The sequence below is a fragment of the Mauremys reevesii genome, linkage group 6 (assembly GCF_016161935.1).
Source record: "Mauremys reevesii isolate NIE-2019 linkage group 6, ASM1616193v1, whole genome shotgun sequence".
In the NCBI taxonomy this organism is placed as follows: domain Eukaryota; kingdom Metazoa; phylum Chordata; order Testudines; family Geoemydidae; genus Mauremys; species Mauremys reevesii.
In genome coordinates, this window is record NC_052628.1 from 92,415,420 (window position 1) to 92,437,049 (window position 21,630).

At 42.2% G+C, this 21,630-nt stretch overlaps 1 protein-coding gene across 1 annotated transcript in view; it reads left to right on the plus strand.

Annotated features, from left to right (window-relative positions):
* Positions 1-7,800: 7,800 nt before the first annotated feature.
* TMC1 (transmembrane channel like 1) overlaps positions 7,801-21,630 on the plus strand; it is a 66,779-nt gene continuing 52,949 nt past the window's right edge. The window contains exons 1-4 of the mRNA XM_039542791.1: positions 7,801-7,806; positions 8,832-8,910; positions 10,570-10,948; positions 17,026-17,166. Coding sequence (XP_039398725.1) covers positions 7,801-7,806; positions 8,832-8,910; positions 10,570-10,948; positions 17,026-17,166 — 605 coding nt within the window. The remainder of the gene's footprint in view (positions 7,807-8,831; positions 8,911-10,569; positions 10,949-17,025; positions 17,167-21,630) is intronic.

The window sequence follows — 21,630 nt, forward strand, 5'->3', positions numbered from 1 at the left end:
CCCTGTCTCCCCTTTTTTTAAATTACTAGTGATATTTGCATGGACCAGCGTTTTTATGCTTGTGAAGTTCTTTTTTCCTTCTGTTTATTCCTGTCTTATTTATACGTTAGCATGTTTGTTACTTTCTGAGTAACATTTATGTAAAAAAAAGTTTAGTTAAAAAAATGGTTTCCCAAAACAGGTCTAACAAGTTTCATCAGTTTCACATTCATCAGGCAGAGCAGTTTAGGTCACATCTACATGGTGTAAAAGCATTGCAATAAAAGTGGCTTAAGCTGCTATCAACTGCACAACACACATACAACTGCTGCCCAAACATTTTGCAAGCAGGGGATGAGGGTTTTTTTTGCTTTGTCTAGTATCTATTTCTGTGAGATAGGTGAACTCTTGTTTTTGCTTCCTACCATGCCTGCCCTGGGAAAACTTCTGCTAGAGCTGAAAACTGGCCTGAGACCAATATGAGAGCCCTGCATGGGACATGGAATGATGAGGTGTTCCAGGTGGAGCTCACCTACCTGATCCACAAACGGCAGGTCTCCAGCAAGGTGTCACAGAGTTTGGCGAATTGGGAATTGAGTGTAGTGCTAACCAGTGCTGAGACAACATCAAGAGGCTGTAGAACCAATATAATAAAAGACCATTGTCAGGGCTGCTTGAGTCACTGGCACCTCCATCTTGGGCTATTCTATGCAGAGCTTGTCTCCATCCAGGCAATCATTCCAGGTTGTTGCTGCTTGCGTGGGGTAAGGGTGGGGCTGATGAAAATTGCCAAGAATCAGGAGGAGAGAGCAGACAGAGGAGTATGACTGAAATGAAGATGAACTATCACAAGATGAGAGGACATTGACATAATTAACTGTCTTCAGACTGTAAGCTTTTTAGGCCAGATACTGTCATTTACTCTATGTAGCCAAACTGAAGGATGCTCAGTGTTTCAACAATTTCCAGAGGAGTCTTGATGACAAACTGACATCCCACGGACTATTGATCAGTACTGTAACCAAAAAGTGGGACCAGTTCAAGCAGATAGTGACTGACACAGCAATAACATCTCTTGGACCAAAGAAAAGAACACATCAGGATTGGTTTGATGAGAACCAAGAAGAAATATGCTCAGCACTGGAAGTAAAAAGAAAAGCCTTTATTGAATGGCAGAATGACCCCTCCTCAGTCTCTAAAGGGACTATTTCAAGTACCTTCAGAGCAAAACACAGAAAGACCTCCGTCAGATACAAGATAACTGGTGGGAGAGCAAAGCCAAAGAAATTGAGCACTATGCTGAGACTCACAACTCAAAGATGTTCTTCAGTGCTATTAAGACTGTCTATGGACCTTCTAAACTAAGGACCACCCCATTGCTCTCATCAGACAAAACAACACTGATTAAAGATAAAGAAGGCATCAACGAAAGATTGTGAGAACACTTTAGCAACATTCTCAATAGACCATCAACCGTGAATAATAATGTCCTCAATGAAATTCCACAACAACCTGCTCTGACAGATCTTGACTTTCCGCCTACTATAGATGAGATTAAGAAAGCTGTTAGCCAGATGAGTTCAGGAAAAGCTCCTGGAAAAGATGGGATACCAGCAGAGATATACAAAGCAGCAGGTCCAGCAGCACTAGCAGCGTTCCACAGCGTGATCATCAGCATCTGGGAGGATGAAAACATACTACAGGACCTCCGTGACGCTACTATTGTCTCTCTTTTCAAAAACAAAGGCAGCAAAGCAGAATGTGGAAACTATAGAGGCATATCCCTCCTCTCCGTTGTTGGGAAGATCATCGCCCGCATCATCTTGAACCGCTTAATAGCCAGTATTTCCGAGGCAAATCTACCTGAAAGTCAATGTGGTTTCCGACCTGGCCGGAGCACAGTCGACATGGTGTTTGCTGTCAGACAAATACAAGAGAACATTGAACAGAATATGCACCTGCATGCTGTCTTCATAGATCTAACAAAGGCGTCAACAGGGAAGCCCTTTGGACCATTCTAACACGACTTGGCTGCCCAAGAAAATTTGTCCAGATTATACACCTTTTTCATGACAGCATGACAGGTGAAGTATTGTCTGATGGAGCCACATCAGCCCCCTTTAACATCACCAATGGTGTGAAACAAGGATGTGTTCTCGTTCCTGTCCTATTTAACCTGTTCTTTGCATGTGTAAGCGGGGGAATGGTCCTGCTATTGTGGGGAACTTTCCTGGCTTCTGCACTACCCCGGTAAAGTGGGCTAGTGAAAGGATCTGAGTCCTCGCTCCCACTTCCTTTACCCAGAGGCCTCCCTGCCCTTGAGGACTCCCCTTCCACTCTCCTGTCTGGCAGAGTCCTCGTAACCCCAACAAGGCTGGGCCCAGGATTCCTGGGGGGCTCGACCCCCAACCCTGCTGTGGTCACCTAGTACAGGGGCTAAGGTGTCCCCACTCCGGGGTACTCTGTTTGCACTGCACACCTCCCTGACCCACTGATCACATCATACAATTTAAAGCAAATACAAGTTATTTAATGAACACTTAATTTAAAAAAAGAATAAGGAAAAATGGGAAAGGTTAAAGGAAAACACGTTATGCTGCTCTGTGGCAGGGAACATCACAAACAGTGTCTCTGGAATGTCAGGGCAGTTCACAGTCTGTTCCTTGTAGGTCCCAGGCCTCCTTCTCAGGCCCTGGCTGTGCTGCAAGGATGCTGCGGGTCGGACACTTGCTCTGGCAGTGGCCACACACTCTCAGGCTCTGGGTGGCAGGACCCTTCTCCTCAGCGTCACCTCCGGCCTGTCAGGGTTACGATCCCCCTCCCAGTCTGGCCTGCAGGGCCTCTTGGCTGAGGTATCTCTCTGTGCTGGGCCCACTGCCCGGGGTCCCCCTCGCTCTCCCCAGCTGCTCACCGCACCCAGCTCCAGACTGCCCCAGCTCCAGCTCCACTCTGCCTCAGCACGGCTGCTGCTGCTGCTCTGACTTCAGCTCCCTGGGCTGCTTCTCTGGCCTCTCTGGCTCCAGTTGCTACCGCTCTGCTCCCAAGGCAGGGCTGCTCTGCAGGCTGCTTCCGTGACTCTGCTCTGAGCTCTCATCTGCTTCCTGGGCTGCTTGTCTGACCCCTCCGGCTCTGGTTGCTGCAGCTCTGCTCCAAGGGCACGGCTGCTCTCTCTGGGCTGTGCTCTGGCTTTTTGGGCTGCAGCTCCGCTCCCATTAGCTTAGCTTGGGGCCCTGCTCTCTCCTTAGCTCGGCCCCACTCCATCTGACTCAGACAGTTCCAGCTCACATGGAGGACGGGGCCCCCCTGGCCTCCTGACTCCTTGATTAGCCTGCCCGCCCTGTCAATCAGGCTGTCCTGGAGCACTGGCCTCTCCACATTGTTCCTGGAGACTGTCAGTCTCAGGCTCCTGATTTCCCATCGACCCCTCCCTTTTTAGTGCTGGGAGCTAGCAACCAAACACCCCCACTGAATGTTAGTAAGGGGGCAACAGTCCCCTTACACATGCGTCCTTAACCGTGCAATGAAAGATCTGGACCGAGGTATATACTTGAAATACCGGCACGATGGTTCACTTTTTGACCTCCGTCGCCTGAATGCAAAGACTAAGACAGTGCAGAAACTCCTTCTTGACGCACTCTTTGCCGACGATTGTGCCCTCATGGCTCACACTGAAAATAATCTTCAGCACATTGTCAACAAGTTTGCTGAGGCCTCGCAACTCTTCGGATTAACTATCAGCCTCGGAAAGACAGAAGTTCTTCATCAACCTGCACCTGGATCAAATGCTTCTGTCCTGAGTATCTCCATTGACGGCACTAAGCTTAAAGTAGTGGAGAACTTTAAATACCTGGGTAGTGTCTTATCCAGTGATGGATCACTGGATAATGGGATCAATGCACGAATATCCAAAGCAAGCCAGGCACTTGGCTGTCTGCGTGTCAAAGTTTTAAACCACCACAACATCCGAATGTCAACAAAACTGCTTGTGTACAGAGCTGTTGTTCTCTCATCTCTTTTGTACGGGTGCGAAACATGGACACTATATAGGTGTCACATCAAGCAGCTTGAAGCATTCCACATGTGCTGCCTCCGCAACATCATGAAGATCCACTGGCAAGACAAAGTGGCCAATCTCGAGGTCCTCAAGAGAGCCCAGATGACCAGCATCGAAATGATGATCATGAAGTTACAGCTACGTTGGACCGGTCATGTCAGCCGCATGGATGCCAACAGAATCCCCCACCAGCTTCTGTATGGTGAGCTCTCCCAGGACATCTGGCATATAGGTCGTCCACGGAAACATTACAAGGACACCATCAAAGCCAATCTGCAGTATAGCAGTATCAAACCTAGGGACCTTGAGGACGTCACCAGCGACAGAACACAGTGGCGTACAACAGTTAGAAATACCTGCATCACCTTTGAGGAAGACCACTGCCGGCGTCTACAAGAGGCACGCGAACGATGTCACAGAGCATCAGCAGCGCACAATCCACTGACCGCGAACTTCCCACGCACCATCTGCAGCAAAATGTGCACCTCTAGAATTGGCTTGTACAGTCATCAGAGGGCACACCATGAGACCAACAATAGATGATCTGCACAGATTTGTCATCATCGGATCAATGGACTACCAAGAGAGATACAGTGCTTGAGACAATGGATACCTAGCCTGTCTGAGGCCTCTGGGTGCTACTATAATAATTATGATTAATAATAATAGACACATTGTGTGTTCTATTTGATGTCATTATGCCTTATTGCCTTTTTTATTTGTTTGTCCTTGAGGGAAGAAGAATCCCAGAACTAACAATGCCAATACCATCAGTGTAGTACTGAGATGTTTCTTCAAAGAGCTAGTAATAGGTATCCATCTTCATTTGGAAATTTATCAGCCACTCACCATCACCTCATCCAACTATCATCCCAAGATAAAATAGAGGCCTCATCCAGAACCCACTCAGGAAACATTCATGGATTGAAAGAAGGCAAGGTCGGTGTTCAATGCCTGCCTGCTGCACCAGTAGATTATCTTACAGCTGATCCTGGGACGTTGTGCTAAGGGGAGTTATAAGCACTGTGCCCATTTACTGAAATACCAGGAGCTCTTATCTGATCTTGAATTCTGCCTGTAACACTTTCCAATCTTCAGCAGCAATGCAACTAGTCAGGGGAAGCAGCGTCAAGAACTGTCACTTCTGCTCCAGGGTAGGGTCTATGTTGGTGCTCATGTTGATGATGACACTGACTGCACCTGAGAATTCTGGGGTATTAACAAACAACTCTGATATCCTTTAACTCCAAGAATGTTTCACTATGTGGAAATTCTTCTCTCTTATCCCAAGACTACTTATTTTGCTTAAGAGCCTTTGGTGAGGGACCCTGTCAAGGGCTTTCTGAAAGGCCAAGTACACCTATGGAACTCGTTGCCAGGGGATGTTGTGAAGGGTAGATGGTCAGGGACGCAACCCCATACTCTGGGTGTCCCTAATTCTCTGAGTTCCAGAAGCTGGGACTGGATGACTAGGGATGGATCATTCAATAATTGCCCCGTTCTGTTCATTCCCTCAGAAGCATCTGTCACTGGCCACTGTCAGAAGACAGGATACTAGGTTAGATAGACCATTTGTCTGACTCAATATGACCATTCTTATGTTCTTATCTAGTGCAGAGAAGGCCAGAGTGTTTGGAATGAAGCACAATAATGTGTAATTCCAGAAAATATAAAAGGAACTTGTGATAATTTGTCACTTAAATGTTGCTACAATGATTTCTGTTGCACAGTAAATTTGTTCTTTTTTAGAGGGTATCTTTAGGACAAATGGATTTAGCAGGTTTGCAAGGTCTATTTCTGCAGAAGAATGAGGTCATGGAGGCAGCAACTACCTTTCAATCTAATGCTATAAATTGTCGGCTTTTGCAAAAAAACCCAAGATTGCGCAGGGTCTGCACTAAGAACTTACTACTCTTGCAGTTGTGTGATCCATTCTAATCCTCTCTTTGCACTTCCAGGCTAATACAATGCTTTTTCTCACCTCCTTTCCACAGTAATATCCACTTCCATTTGTCTTTATGTTTTTTTCTCTGTTTGTTGTTTAAAATCCGTTATTTAGCACTTTTACTGCTGGCCACATAGATAATCAAGCATGTAAACACGTTGACTTTCTATTATTTGGAAGACCATGGCCTACCTCCTCCTTCCACTCCCCAGTCGGAATGATGAGTGATCCTATTATTTAGTGCAAACATATTGTCTTGTCCGATATGCTGGATTCGGTTTAGCACATTTATTACCTTATGCCACTATATTTAATTAAATTCAATAAATTACTTTCTATTGCATTTAAGTTGCTATGCTGCATAGTGCATTGTTTTTATTTGTACCACATATAATGTTAATTTCTGCATGATATACTATTAGCTCCAGCCCATGATTCAGAATATATTCTAACCCCTCAGCTGTTTGCTTACTGTCTGCACTCATCAGAATCTGCAGTAAGGCCAAGCCTATATCATTATAATGCTTCCTTGGGAATTTCTCTTTGGCTGGAGGAGCTCAGTAAAGGAATTAGTTGCAAATAAAAGACCATGAGCTACTGTTGCATGCAACGTATCTTTTTAGAGATGTCTGTCTTCGTCATTGCAAGCTCTCAATGGCGATGTAATGATCTTTTTCAAATGTAGATCCAGTTACTGCCAGCAACAGAAGGCATATGTCCAGGCCGAACAAAAGAGCACTTATTTTCACATCCCACTGATGATATTGCATGATTAAATTTTTGCATAATCTTAAAAAATTATTATGCAGATGTTGTGCAAATGACAGAAAATTACAAAGATGTTTTGTGGAGGGAATTTAAATTTTGTGCATACATTCCTGTTTTAATATGCCTGTCAAATAATGGATAATAACCCTTTCCATGTTAATACATGGACAGAAACAAGACTTTTTGTTGTTTCTTGTTTACAGCTCTACATATTTTATCATTTTTTGATTTATAATCTCCTATCTCAGCAAAGCTAAGCAGCAATGCCTGATTGTTTGGTTTCAATTTTCACTGGATAAATTAACTTTTACATCATCGTTTAAGAGGTCACAAGCTGCTTAATGTGAGTCCATGACAGAAACTGGGGTGGGGGGGGGGAGGGGAGCCATTACAAGAGCGAGGAAAAGTGAAAAGGCACACAAGGAAGTGAATAATTATGATAATTTTAGTTTTCTCTTGACTGAAAGGTTGTTTTAGAAAAAATGAGTTGTACAACTTACTGTAGGCTTACTGTCCTGACTTTATAGGGAGAAAGTTAGGTAGCACATGTCTGAAAATATATGATATATAGAAACTGAATAACAACTGCATAGTTATATTAATGGACAATATTTCTTAATTTCCTCCTTAACTCTTTCCCACCACATATCATCTTATACATTCCACCGGCATACCTCAAGCCCTCTCCCTCATGCTTCTGGGCCTCCAGACCCAGACAGAGACACCTTGAGAACTTTTCAGGGAGCCGGCTGCAATCTTCTCCTCTTACACCAGTAGAAATCTTTCTGAGGGAACATCACTGGTTGACACTAGTTGGCCAACACCAGGTCACCACCAGGTCACCAAATAGCTCTTTTCTTCAGCTGAACTTCTTTGGAATTAAATACATAGGGTTCCCTACCACCACCACCACTGGTTCAAAGTGCCCCAGATTATTTGGGATATACTCCTGGTTAATTGTGGCTAGCAGGTACAGGATATCTCCTGCTCTACTCATTAGTAATCAGTATTAGAGTGGTGTGAATAATTTGACTAGAATGACAACTCCCATAAAATGAAGGTAGGTTTGTGTGTTCTAGATCTCGCCAGGAATAATAAACCCAGTTCTGTAAACATTTAGGTAACAGGCTACATAACATTTGTATAACTATATATCCACACCCTCCAATCACATCTCAGTAAACAGAGCAACTCAACCAACCTCCTCTATTCATTATAACCAGTGCCCATAAGTGCCCCTCTCTCATTAAGTCAACCATCAGCTTCCTCCCTCACTGCATTACTGGACTCCCTCAGACAGTAACACTGCAGCCATGCCCCTCCACTTAGGACCAGGGACCCCACTCCAACCTAAGTATTGTTGTCCTGGGAGTGGAAGGAGGCTAGGGGTCCTCTCCCTGGAGTCTCCACTCTCTATCTCGTCTCTTGGGGGCTATGAGGTAGGGCAATTCCCTGTCCAAGAAAGAACAAAAACATTTCTTGCCACTTTGCTTAGAGTTTTGAATTCTAAATCTGAAGCTTCAAAAGAAACTCCTTTCTCCTCTTCTGGAAACCTCTATCCATCAGCTATGCTGCTACTCCTAACTTCCATTCCGCCTCCACTCAGTTTTACCAGGAAATGGCTCTTTGTTAAAGCTTGCAGGTTATCTTAGAAGATTCCAGAGCGCTAGTCACTGCTAGTCTTGCACATTTTTAAAGGAAGTTTGAGAATTGCCCAGGGAGGCAGCACTTTTTTCATTTTCCTTCTGCTTTCTCCCAATCAGGAGGTTGCTGCTGGTTACCTCATCTCTCCATGAAACTTGTACCTCTCACATCCTCCATATTCTTTTCTATTTGAAAAAGAAAAACACACTTTTTATTATCACCATTCTCAGCTCCAGTGCTCTGGCCAAAGAAAGGAGTGCCACATGCCACTGTGTTGTTCATACCTCCCTGGTTGTACTCACTAAAATATATATTCTAAAACTTCAGTGTTCCAGTATGTTGGGTTTATGTAACTAAGACCCCAAATATGACACATTCAAGTCATTTCTAAGCATATATTTTAAAAATGTCTTTAATAACTATTCATCTTTCAATGTACAGCACAGTATGATTTCTTTCCTAGTGGGCATTGAAGTTGACAATGAAGAAGGCAGCGCAGCTGAGAGCGAAGATGACGACAGCAAAATAGGTAATCAGTGATGGACAATTTCAATTCTACATTCAGACAATTTCTTGTTGCAGTGCATGACACGAGATGTGGAGGCTTAATCCAGGTCCTGTTCGGCAGGTCTCCACTTAACCAAATGACTGTTTTTAGTGAAGAGACTCAGGCTGGGTTTAAACTAGTCATCTGAAGTGAAGAGTTCTATAGCCTACTACCATTCTTTTGAGACATCCTGAGCCCATAGTTCATGAATTACTGTAATCATGTTTTGACTGTACTACACTCTGAATTTCATGTTTGAACTAATATATTTGGAAAATAACTCCAGTGGTTGAAAGGCAGCAGGGAAGTCTATCAGCTAGGGTGATAATATAATGAACTTGGTATCTTAACCTGTCAGGGGTATAGGATTGTGGTGAGCTGTAATGATAGAATCATAGAAATGTAGGGCTAGAAGGACTTTGAGAGGTTATCCAATCCACCCCTTGCACCACGACAGTACAAGTATACCTTGAACTTCCTTGACAAGTGTTTGTCTAACCTGATCTTAAAAATCTCAATGACAGTGATTCCAAAATTTCCCTGGAAGTCTATTCTGGAATAGCCTTCCAGGGAAATTTTGGAATCACTGTCATAGCTTAACTATCCTTATAGTTAGAAAGTTTTTCGTAATATCTAACCTAAATCTTCCTTGTTGCAGATTAAGCAGATTACTTCTTCAGTGGACATGGAGAAAATTGATCAATGTCCTCTTTATAACAGCACTTAACATATCTGAAGATTTATCAGATCCTGTGCTGGGAATCAGGGGGTTCAGATCTGCTCCCAGCAGCACCACCTGCTGGTGGTACTCTGGGATATGTCTTCCGGCAGTGAGAGGCAGTGGCCACTTTACCCTATTGTGAGAGTCATGGCAACGTCGCCCGTTGGCAAGAGTCAATGGCTGGGATCAGGGAAACCTGGGACCTCCCTGCTCCACCGGGTTCCAACCCAGGGCCCAATGAAGCAGTAATTAAAAAATGTGCGACCTAAGGGGCAGGCGCCCCTACATCTACTCCCTGAGCCACTTCCTACCCCAGCTTCTGTTCCTCTATTGGTGCCACTGGTTTGCTTGTGGGTCTCTTCTGAAGCGCTCTCTGTCCATGCTCCAAAGGGTCTTCCTCTCGCAGCCATGACTTATCATTGCCAATCTCCACAATTGATAGGCTTGTGGTGGCTTGGCGTTGAGGACTGGGCCCAGCCACCTGAAGCCTCAGTGGCTTCTTGGCAGGAGCCTGCAACTGTCCACCCACACTGAGCCAAACTGTTCCCTTTTGAGCTTAGCCTCCACTGTGAGCACACCAACAGGGGCAGCTGGGCGAGGCTTTCTGGGCCCAGAGCTGCTCCTTAATCCTTACTTCACCAGTGTAGGTTCATACACCACCTCACATTCCCCACTCAATAGTTTTCTTTTCTCAAGAATAAACATGCCCAGTTTTTTTAATCTTTCATCACAGGTCAGGTTTCTAAACTTTTTATCATTTGGTTATGTCATGTGCAGCTACAGTATATCATGCGGATAACATAAATTCTGTACGTGTGTGTGTGAGAGAGAGAATTGCTGGTACTGATACACAATATTAACTTTGTTTTTGTCTGTCCCTCCCACCTCCCATCATGATTGTGAAGATGAAGAAGAATCTGAAAAAGAGAAGAAAGTAACTGCCAAAACCAGAAGAGGAAATGCCAGAGGGAGAGCCAGAAAGGATTCAGAGGAGGAAGAGGAGACGAGGACAGCTGGGCAACGCAGACAGAGAAACAGGAGAGCACAGAGGAAACAGGCTGGGAATGAGGACAGTGATTCTGATGGGGAATCCTGCAAAAACAAGAAGAACAGAGCAAATCAGATATCCAAGCAGCAGGAGCCCAGTGATGATGGAGAAGACAATAATAAAGGGGGCAGAAAAGGCAAAGGCAAAAATGAGACCAAACAGGAAAAAAAACCTGACGAGAAAGGGAAAAAGGAGAAGGACAACAAGAAAAAGAAGGATAAAAAGAAGAAAGGTTCCTCAAGGTAATTATTTATGTAATCTGAAACCTACTGAATTTATGGCTATAGTTATGAAGTACCCACAGCCAGCACAACTCCCTTAGCTATGAGAGCCAGTTTTTCAGAAAAGATCAAGGTCAGAGTTTCAGGGACTCAGAACCCACAACTGAGGCCAGATTTTCAAAAGAGCTCAGTTCCCACAGCTCCCATTGTGACACGTAAGGCCAGATTTCCAAGAGCCCATCGCAAGGCATGCTGAGTTATTTTGCAAACCAGTCTACTTATTTAGGTGCTTAAATGGAATCTGAACTCTTCTGAAAGTTGAGCACCCAGTATGGGTGCTGAGGCTTCTGAAAATTCCAACCTTTGTGTTGTTCTGCTAGCAGCCTTGATGCTCTCATTCTTCCACATTCTCTCTCTACCACCTCATGCTTTGTGTTTTTGAATCACATTATTTGAAAGGAACCACCCCCTGGGAAGAGTGCATCATGGAGCAGATGGAAATCGATACATTTACACAGCTGGGAGAGATATTCCACTTCCCTCATTTTTACATTCATTATAGGTGTCGGTGCCCCCAGAGACACCCCAGAGGAACACAGCAGGAATCATCAAAGGAAAGGAACCCATAATGTGAGGCATGTTGTCTTGACTCTCATATTAATTTGTCCCCGAACGCATTTCAATATGCTGCTACTCCATTTCCCCCACTTTTTAGCATTCCTAGAATTTGTCTTTGATCCAGCTCTTCACTATGAAATCCATTATAGCATTATCCTTCCTTTATGTGGTTTCCTGCACTTAAATATATTTTACTAAAATCGTATTCCTGACTGTGCCAATTTATATTCTTCTGAGTATTATTCTTGTCTTCTATTATGAACGTTAAATAGTTATGATAATAAAAAAAGACCCATGGAAAAATGTAAAATTGAATGAAAACAGAACTTTTTGGACTGGATGATAAAGTTCAGTAGAGGAGGATATATTCATTTAGGCTAATTAATTAGAAACATTATACAGGATAGGACATTGCTCACGGGGATAGCAAGGATAACATTTGAGGAATAACTAAAGATAGTTATCTATTCCTGGAGGTACATCAAGAACATTGTCTCCTTAGACAGTAAGTGGGACAACTAACAAGATCACTTTTCCAACAAGCTATTGTAAATAAGGTATGAGCTCTGGGACACCAAGAGTAGAGGGGCTGTCTTTTCATCTGATAGCAGAAACTTATGAGGTATGTCACAAAATGACATCTTAAAGATTTAAAAAAAGTAATTGTAAGAAAGTTGAAATGAGTTAAGGGAAGTTTTTTAAATGACTTATTGTTTAGACAATTCCTTACAACATCAACAAAGGGTGTTTAAAGGGTGTTTGTTTTGATAGGCGAGCACAAATAATGTACAAACAAAGAATGATGTGCTGATGATCAGTCTGACTGATTTAATTCAGATGGAGTATTTGCAAACCTTGGGGGAGGAGGAGAGGCCGGAAGCTATGAGCTCTTTAGTATGTGCATGTGGATTCATCACAACAAAGCCAATCTACTGCAATGGTCCCCAGACTGTGGGGCACGCCCCTGCTAAGCACGCGGAGGAACATTGGTGGGGGCGGGGGGACTTGGGCCAGCCCCCATGGTGGGCGGAGAGGGAACATCACCCAGTTCTGCTCTGTCCCCCCAGCTCTGCTCCAGCCCTGCCCCTAGTCGCAGCTCTGGCCCCGGCCTCGGCCACCAGCTCCTGGCCCTGCTCCCGGCCATGGCTCTGCTCCTTGCTGCAGCCCCAGTTGCAGCCCCACTCCTGGCCACAGCCCTTGGCCCCAACTTCAGCCCTGCTCCTGGCCTTGCTTCCAGATCACGGCTCCCAGGGAGGCACGGATCAGGGAAGGGGGGAGTGACCAAAAAAATGTGGGGACCACCGACCTACTGATTTAAAAGTGATGTATTGCTTCTGGCTTTTCAGGCAGAGTGGATAAGCATGCTGAAAGAAAATAAGATGTTAGGAATGAAAAAATAACAAAGGAAAAGAAAAGCATAATGAGGAACCTTGGAGCATCCACTGCTAACTTTTTGCCATGTTGTGCAATTATTTGTTTTCCCTGTCCATATTTTGTCCATGATAAAGACCTTTCACCTCAAGATTACTTAGATTCCTTAGCAGCCTCCTGTGAAGGACCTTGTCAAGGTCTTTTTGAAAGCTCTGAAAGCCTTTCGTCTGAGCTTGTTCATTATTATAGGGCCAGATTGTGATACTCTTATATGGAATAGCACTTTATGAGTAGTCCCACTGATTTCACATAAGCAGCATTTAAACTGGTTGTAAATAAAAATAGAATTCAGATCTCTTGGTTCCAAAAGTAGAGACCTTATACTTGATCTAAAGGAAAATTCTGACAGTTTTGGACCCAAATTATATTTTTTTAAATGCAATTTAAGTGTAATCAAATTGTTTCACAAAACAGTTTGATTTCAATTAAATTTTTGATTTTTTTATGACAAAATTCCAAATAGAAGAGATGAAACACAATTGTTTGGCTTTATATTGAATTTTGTTTAAAAAAATATTTTTTTGGTTTTGAGGAAATATTTTTTTTAACCAGTGCTAGGTCTGACATTACATCATATAAAGAGAAGCGGGACAAATAAAAGCTTTAATATCTATTTTATTCTGCCTTGTTTGCAGTGTCTCTTTCATTTTGTACAGCATCCTTTCCTCACTGGCTCCACAGTATCACGATTTATTTCTCATACTCCCACACACATTCCTCTCAGAACTAGCTACAACACAACACATAGATTCCCCTGTGTCAACGGGAACTCTCCTCAGCTGCCTTGGTAAGAAAGGTTTCTGGCTGCCTTGTGCTGCCTCGGCTGGAACAGGGGCAAAGGATTTAGCCCCTTTATGATAAATAGTATAATATTCAATTCCTAGTCAGTCCTTCTGTTGTTTTTTGTTTTTCAAAGAGTATTCCCTTGCATTAGGATTCAAGTGCCTCATGATGGTATCCATGAGACATCTTACTTTTGATTTTCAGTACATTGGCCTAGGTCTTTATATAGTTCTTCCACTTGCTCATCTCAACACCAAATAATACATATGTCTGATTGGCTTTCAGCAAGGCTCTTTCTGTCTGCAGAGGTTTGTTTTCAGCAGTGGGATTTTTTTTGTGACACATTCTTGCTGAAATGTTATGGATGATGAGTATAAGTTCTTTAACATTCAGCTCTCTTTAGTATGTAGCATTTGATTCTTTAGTAATTGTAGGCTCCTGTTTTTCTTTTTTTCCGACTCAGTCTAATGCTTCTCTTACAGTCATCTCAAATGCTGTTTTTATATTCTTCCCACATAGCATTTGTTACCAAAGCTAGAGCTGGGTGAGGAGTGAAAAAATATACGCATTGATGTTTTCTAAAAAGAATTTCACTTTGACTGTGCGGGTGTAACTTTTTATTAGCTTTTCATGATCATTCATGTTGGCTAATGTTTTGGTACAAGTATTAATAGAAAGCACATTTTAGGTCAATAACTGAGGTCTGGTTATTCACACAAATCATGGCATTAGCAAATGGAATTTGTTTTGAAGGTAAATCGAAGAAGTTTATAAATCCTTGGTTATCCAGTCAGGGAACAGAAACTACATTATGTGACTTAATCACACAGCTCAAATATCAGATCATACATATCAAGCATTCAAAGATGTAATGGCAGGAAGCAATTTGCAAACAGTCCATAGGCTAAACTTTGCATGAACAAATCATTTCTAAAACTAATTCAAATAGCAAACAATTTCCTAAAGACTTCAGTCCATTCACAGAACATTCAGAACAGGAAAAAGAGCTAAAATTCACTGGATACATTTTTTTGTAAATTCCTTTAGTTGTTATCCTCAGCACTGATTTGTTCACTGAGTTCAACGATTTTTAAGCATTTTCCCCAATGCCACTGCTGCAAAAAATGGTTTCTGTCATACTGATGGTTATCTGTTTGTAGTCATATAAGGAAGAGCAGTAGGTAGTTATTGTCACAGTTCAGGGCAATTGCACCTGTATTTCTCTCTCATGATCCTTCAAGGGCACCACTCTAGGCTCCCAGCTCCTTAGCAGTCACCTCTCTGAGGCAGAGACAAATGTCTCTCTTCCCACTCTTGACCAGGGTTTTTCCAGGCTGCACAGTTTCCTGCCTTCACTGTGATATCCACAGCAAGCCAGACTACCTAAACAGGCCAGCACCTGCACTTTACTTTCTCTTCATAGGCTATGGACACTTGTAACTGCCTGCAGTTATATGTTAACACACAGGTTTTATAAGCACACACATTTATTCTTAAGGCGAAAGCATTACAGAGAAAAAATATTAAAAACAATTAAACACATGCCAATAGCTTGCCTCAGAGATCATCTCCCCCAACTCCACCAAGAACTCTGATAGAAGTCACCCCTTCCAACCTTCTAGAAGGACTGGGGGCCACCCTTGGACAGAAGGTTCTGTCCATTTGCAGGATCAGAAAGAGTATGTTTAAACTCAGGCTATTTATCCAAAAGTCCATTCTTTGTCTGTTGGTCTCTAGAGAATCTAGTGTGAACTAGTATATGCGAGCTACCCAGGAGGTCGTATCTCTCTGCGGGGTTGGGGAGTTACTGAGTTGCCTGGTTGATTTGCCTTAATCACCACACACTGTTTTTTGTTCCTGGTAGAGTTCTGGTAGCCCTTCCTTTTGGAGTAGAGCATAATCATACTATCAACCATGTAGTTAAAATAATGGACCCCAAAGATGGGTGCAGTATTTGTCACATATCCCCCATAGAAAAGATACATACAATCCTGGCCCATAATAATACATAAGCTTAACACCAAAAGGTCTTTCAATGATATTTCAGGAAATTGCCATATCTGTCACAACTATCTTTAGCCATGTTATCCAGTCATGTAGTGGAGGGAATATTACTCAACCCAGTCCCATATCCAGAACATTCTGAGCTACCCACTAACAGCATGGTATCAGCCTAGCTTGACTGTGATAGTGCATCTGGATTTCTATATAATTGGGGATGGCCCACTGCAATGATGTTTGCATCTTCATTGGGTTTAGGCTAGGGTTTAAATTTAAGTTTGATTCAGGGCTAGGTTAGGGGTTTGACAGTGCTGCAATCTCATGACATTTTGCCCCTAAATAGCAGAAGTCACGTGAAATTAGCCGATCTTGTGAGAGTTCTGAGATATGTAAATTTGCAAAATCAATTTCTCATGAAAAATTTTCATACTCTCCTGTGAACTGGTGGTGTCACAAGATTTTGGCCACGTATAAACTGGACCCAGAAATAAAGCCCCTTTGGAACCAAAGACATAGGGTGGGGCTGAAATCCAGAGATTAGAACACAACACTCCCTCCCCCTAACTGTAAAGTGGTTCAGATCCGAGATTCCGGTTTTAGCCCCTCTCTGTATAAAGCATGCATAATTTAAAACGCCATAGGCTCTGCCTTTTTGTATTAATAAGAAGATGGATGGTGGTCATTATTGCAATTTAAAGATCAGAGTATGACTAGCCCTGTTCAGGTGTCGGGGAAGATTGAGTGAGGGTATGGCTCTTCCTACTCCAAACTAGCTAATAGAGATGAGCCTTCACAGGGGAGAAATGGCTCTCTCAAAACTGCCGTTTGAAAAAACAACTCCCTCCTCTTGGTTTAAACAGTCTTTTAAAAAGAACGTATACAATGTTCCGAATTGGGTTTCCTTACATGAACCTTTGCATCTAACAGATTGGATTACCCTTGAGGAGCAGATCTCTTGCTCTCTCAAGGCCTGATCCACAGCCCATTGAAGTCAATGGAAAAATTCCCACTGACTTCAGTGGACTTTGGATCAGGTCCTACAGCTCTGTCTCTGTCATAGTCCAGCTCAGTTTCAGTACTTCAAGCTCCAAATACTTCATTTTGGGTTCAGGGTTACGGAAATTCAAGTTCAGAGTTATAGCGGCAAGACACAGACCTAGAGGATCAAGTTAAGGAGTTAGCACCAAACATCTGCTTCAGTGAAAACTTCTATTACCCTCACGTTTTTAAACTTACTGCATTTATCCCTCCATTTTTGTTTGAAGCTCTGACTCCGACTCTGAAGAGGAGCCAATTACGGAGGAGGAATTGGCCAAGCTGAAGGAAGAGGTAGAAGAGAAAAAGAAACTAATTGCCACATTACGAAACAAACCATGGCAGATGAAAAAGAAACTAGACGTCCTGAAGTATGATCTGATTCATAATGAATAACGCTGTCACTGTGGTGTTTGTACTGTATATTCTTGTTGTTTTTCTCAATTTTATCTTTATTTCTATATCTGTTGAACTTCAAGCAGCCCCAGAGATCAGGCTCTTTTTTTCTCTGAAAGCCCATCCTTGGGACTTAAGTGGCATTGTGTGTCAATGCTCCTTCACCTCCTTAGATCTGGGGTGAAAATATGAAGGAGTCAGATCTGTATTGTAGGATTCCATTACCCACCCTGATCAGACCTTTCTGATCATGATAGTTTCCCATCAATTAGAAAGGTCACTATCTTTGGAGCTCTCTTGAATGCCATATGATGGCTTGGGTGCTGTAATTTTATCATATATTTCAAGATTCGTGGAAAATTCTCTGTCTCTTAAATTGCCAGGGAAATGAATGAAAATTTAATTGAATTTGGGAAAAAGAAAACATTGGGAACATTTTATGCCTTTTCTTGTACGCTGTAGGCACAAACTGCCTTTGGCCTTAGTGAATGTCACACTTCCATTTTCACCAAAGCAAAAAGGTTGTTTTCACTAGCAAATAAGTCTCCAGTGGAAACAAATGCTTACAATCAAAACAGATGAGACGGACACAGGGTGGGGGAAGGGATGTAACAAGCAGAGAGAACAATGTGATGGCAGCAAATGTCATGTTAGTTCCACTATATTTTTTTTTTTGGCAGGGGGAGAGGGGTAGTTAGTTAGAAGGGGATCAGCTAAATGGAAAGAAAAGTGGAGAGGGGACATTGAAGGGAAGGGGGTGAAAGTAGACAGGATAGAGAAGAAGGTGGTAAAGGGGCAGGTGAAGTGACTGTGAGGGAGGGTCAGGATTGGAGCAAACAGCCAATTGGCACAGGCCAGAGAAAGTCCAGTCAAACCTATACAAAGTTCTCAAAATATCCAAACATCCCTACTTTGGCTGCTTCTAGAGTTTCCGGCTGGTTGTTCCGCTTCGTAGTTTTTCTCCAAGGTCACATGGTGAGGGGAAGAGACAGGTGGCACCACCTGGGCTCTAGTGCCCTCAAAGTAGTGGGGGCCTGCCCTGGATAGGTTTAGAAATCCAAAGGAGGCTGAGGTGGCCGCAGCTGGGCCCCATTTTCTCCTCTCCCCTCAATGCAGCAGCCCCTGCTTTGGCTGCTTAGTTTGCTTAGCAGAAATTTATATAGTTCCACTCAGGGTATATAGTTTTGTTTCCATGCCCACTTGAGTCTGTTTCACTGAGACAGGCCTGGGTCTCAGGTATTTTCTCTTGAAACAATCTGAAAAATTCATCTGAAAAAGCTAGAATGTTTATGCCTTGGCTAAACTGGCAAAACACATGAAATACTGATCTTTCTGTTAGAAGCAATTTGGCCTGGCTGAGTTAAGTGACATTTTGCAATCCAGAAGTCAATGCAATTATGAATGAAATGAAATGAACAATCTGCTTCCCTAGGAAACTGTGCAGTGTGCTTTTGTAACCTGGTTTTCTCTGTGCCTGCCAGCCTTCCCTCTCCCTGCGCCCTCACTGACTGCTGGTAGCGTTCTGCCAGTATCTTCCAGGAAAGGGCTTTTGGTTCCATGCTTTTGACTAAGGGCTCCAGGCAGGCACTTCTGTACCCATATAGGTTCCTCTGAATCTTGCGATTCATTTTTCTTCTTTTGGGAATCACCAGCAAAGCTATGCCAGGTATCCAGTACTTCCAAATTATCTTAAGTAAAGAATATTTTGGTCCATAAGTACCTACTACATGGGGAACAGAAATTTGATAACAGAGGGATTTTCAATCTAGCAGAAAAAGAGATAACAAGATCCAATGGCTGGAAGTTGAAACTAGACAAATTCAGACTAGAAATAAGGCACATATTCTAACAATGAGGGTAATTAACCATTGGAGCTACTTCCAAGGGTTGTGGTGGATTCTCCATCACTGGAAATTTTTAAATCAAATTGTGATGTTTTTCTAAACGATCTGCTCTAGTTCAAACAGAAATTAATTCAGGGAAGTTCTATGGCCTATGATATACAGGAGGTCAGCCTAGATGATCACAATAGTCCCTTCTGGCCGTATAATATATGAATTTGTGAATTCAGAAAATGGAGACAAATTTCAGAAAAATCAAAGTTATACAGAATACTCTTTATCTAGTCTAGGACTATAGAATCCTCACCTAGATAGGATAAACCATATAGTTACAATCTTTTAAGCAGGAACACAATTTTCATCTGAAAATTCAGTTCTCTCTTCCAGCATTAACACTGACATGCTCTCTCATTTTATTTCCATGACCCTATAAAATGTAACTGTCTGGGGACAACTAGTGCACCTTTTTTACAGTGAGGGTATTAACCACTGTAATAATATACCTAGGAACGGTGCAGATTGCATCATCTGAAGTCTTTAAATTAAGACTGTATCTTTCTAAAATATATGCTGTAGCTCAATCAGTATTTAAGGGCTTGATGGAGGATCCACTTGCTGAATTTCTATGGCCTGTATTATGCGAAAGGTCAGACTAGATGATCATAATGGTTCCTTCTGGCCTTAAGACCTATGGATCTATGAACTATGTTGTGACCAGGTCCCCTGACTCTATTGCTATTGTAGGGTAGGTGAATATGCTATCCAGTGTCTGTTAAATACCTCTCAGTGTTTCTCTGTGGCTTATGCCCCTTTTTTTTGGTACTCCGGCTGTGGGATTTTCAGTTAGACAAACACTGAGCTCTTTTAAAAATCCCAACCTGGATAGTCTTCTGATGTCTTTTGATGTTATGATTTCAATTTTTTAACCAAGATATTCTTGTTCATTTAACAATTTTAATTACACCTCTACCCTGATATAACGTTGTCCTTGGGAGCCAAAAAATCTTACTGCATTATATCAAACTTGCTTTGATCCACCGGAGCGCGCAGCCCCACCCCCCGGAGTGCTGCTTTACCACTTTATATCCAAATTCATGTTATATCGGGTCGCGTTATATCAGAGTAGAGATGTATATATAAATTAGTTTAGTTACTTAACTTTAAAATTAGATTAGTTAAATTATTCTATTTTTGCTATCCAGACTGGAAGACTGGAAATGTATTAAACTTCATTTTCTCATATCAAAAGGTTTATGTGAATACACAAATATGTACCAATGTGTTTTCTTGTGTCTTTCCAAAACAATGGTTTCTTTTGTGCTGTGCTAAACACACAGCTCTCTTTGAAGTAGGCTTAGGAACATTTTAATAGCTAACCCCAGAAAATATCAGAGTTCTAAGTGGAAATGACAGTTCTTCAGATCAGTTCTTTATACTGAAATGTATTTTTGTAAACCAATGAATAACATTTGTTACCATCTAGCTACATCAAATACATTCCAAAAATAGTTACAATTTATACCAGGCAATCCTACTTTAGATTGTCACTGTTATGTATAGAGATTCATATCTCAGCTCAGCAGAGAAAAAAGAAACAAAAATTAGACCTTAAAAGCTAATAACCAGGCCACATTTTCAAATGAAGGTGCCTAAAGTTAGGCATCTAAATCTATATTTGGGTCCCTATGTAAGTGTCTTGATTACACTGAAATCAATGGAATAGGTAGTGAGTGCTCAGCACCTCTGAAAATGAAGCCAGTTATTTAGGTATCAAAATATGGACCTACTGTAAAATTTCCCAGAAGTGTCTAAATCCCATTTTCAAAAGTGACTTAGGCACTTTGGAGACCAAGTCCCGTTAACTTTTAATACAAGCCTTAGACCTTGTTTACTCACAGTTTTTGTACTGCTTTAACTATGTCACTTTAGAAACCAAAATATTTTTGAACACATGTTGATGTGAAGGTGCTTACATCACCAGAGCTTACTTGTGGGGTGGAGGGGGTGGGGGAGGGAGGAGGGAGGGAAGAAGGGAAGAAACATTATGTAGACTGGCTAAAGTCATCTTTGAAAATAAGTCTTAGGCTATTTAGTAACTTAGGTGCTTTTGAAACTGTTACCTCTAGGTACCTACTTTTAATAATCCAAGTTTGAGAATTCTTAGATTTTAATTTTTATTAAATTATTTCCTCCATCCTTCCCCTGGCTCTTCTCTGAGCAGCTGTACCATCTAACTACATGAGCTGGGAGCGGATTGGTGCAATTCATATCAAATAATTGTTACACAAAGAAGAAGCTGTGTACGCGCCAATGCTCTATAGTTAGAGGGAGGCAAGCTGTTCCATTGTGCTTTCTCCAATCTCTACAAAGTGAGATTTCATTGGAGGTTGTCTCACCATTCTATCAGTTTCCTTTGCTTCCATTTTTCCTAGGGGAAAAATCATTAATGCAGAGGCTTTAGTTATACTATCATGACAGAGTTAGAGTAATAAGTGAGCATCACACTGACCAGAAAAAGTGATCAGATTGTAAAGAATTTCATTCTGTTTTAGAAGGAAGTGTATTGTTTTATTCTTTGCTCTTTCATTTTGTTCTGAA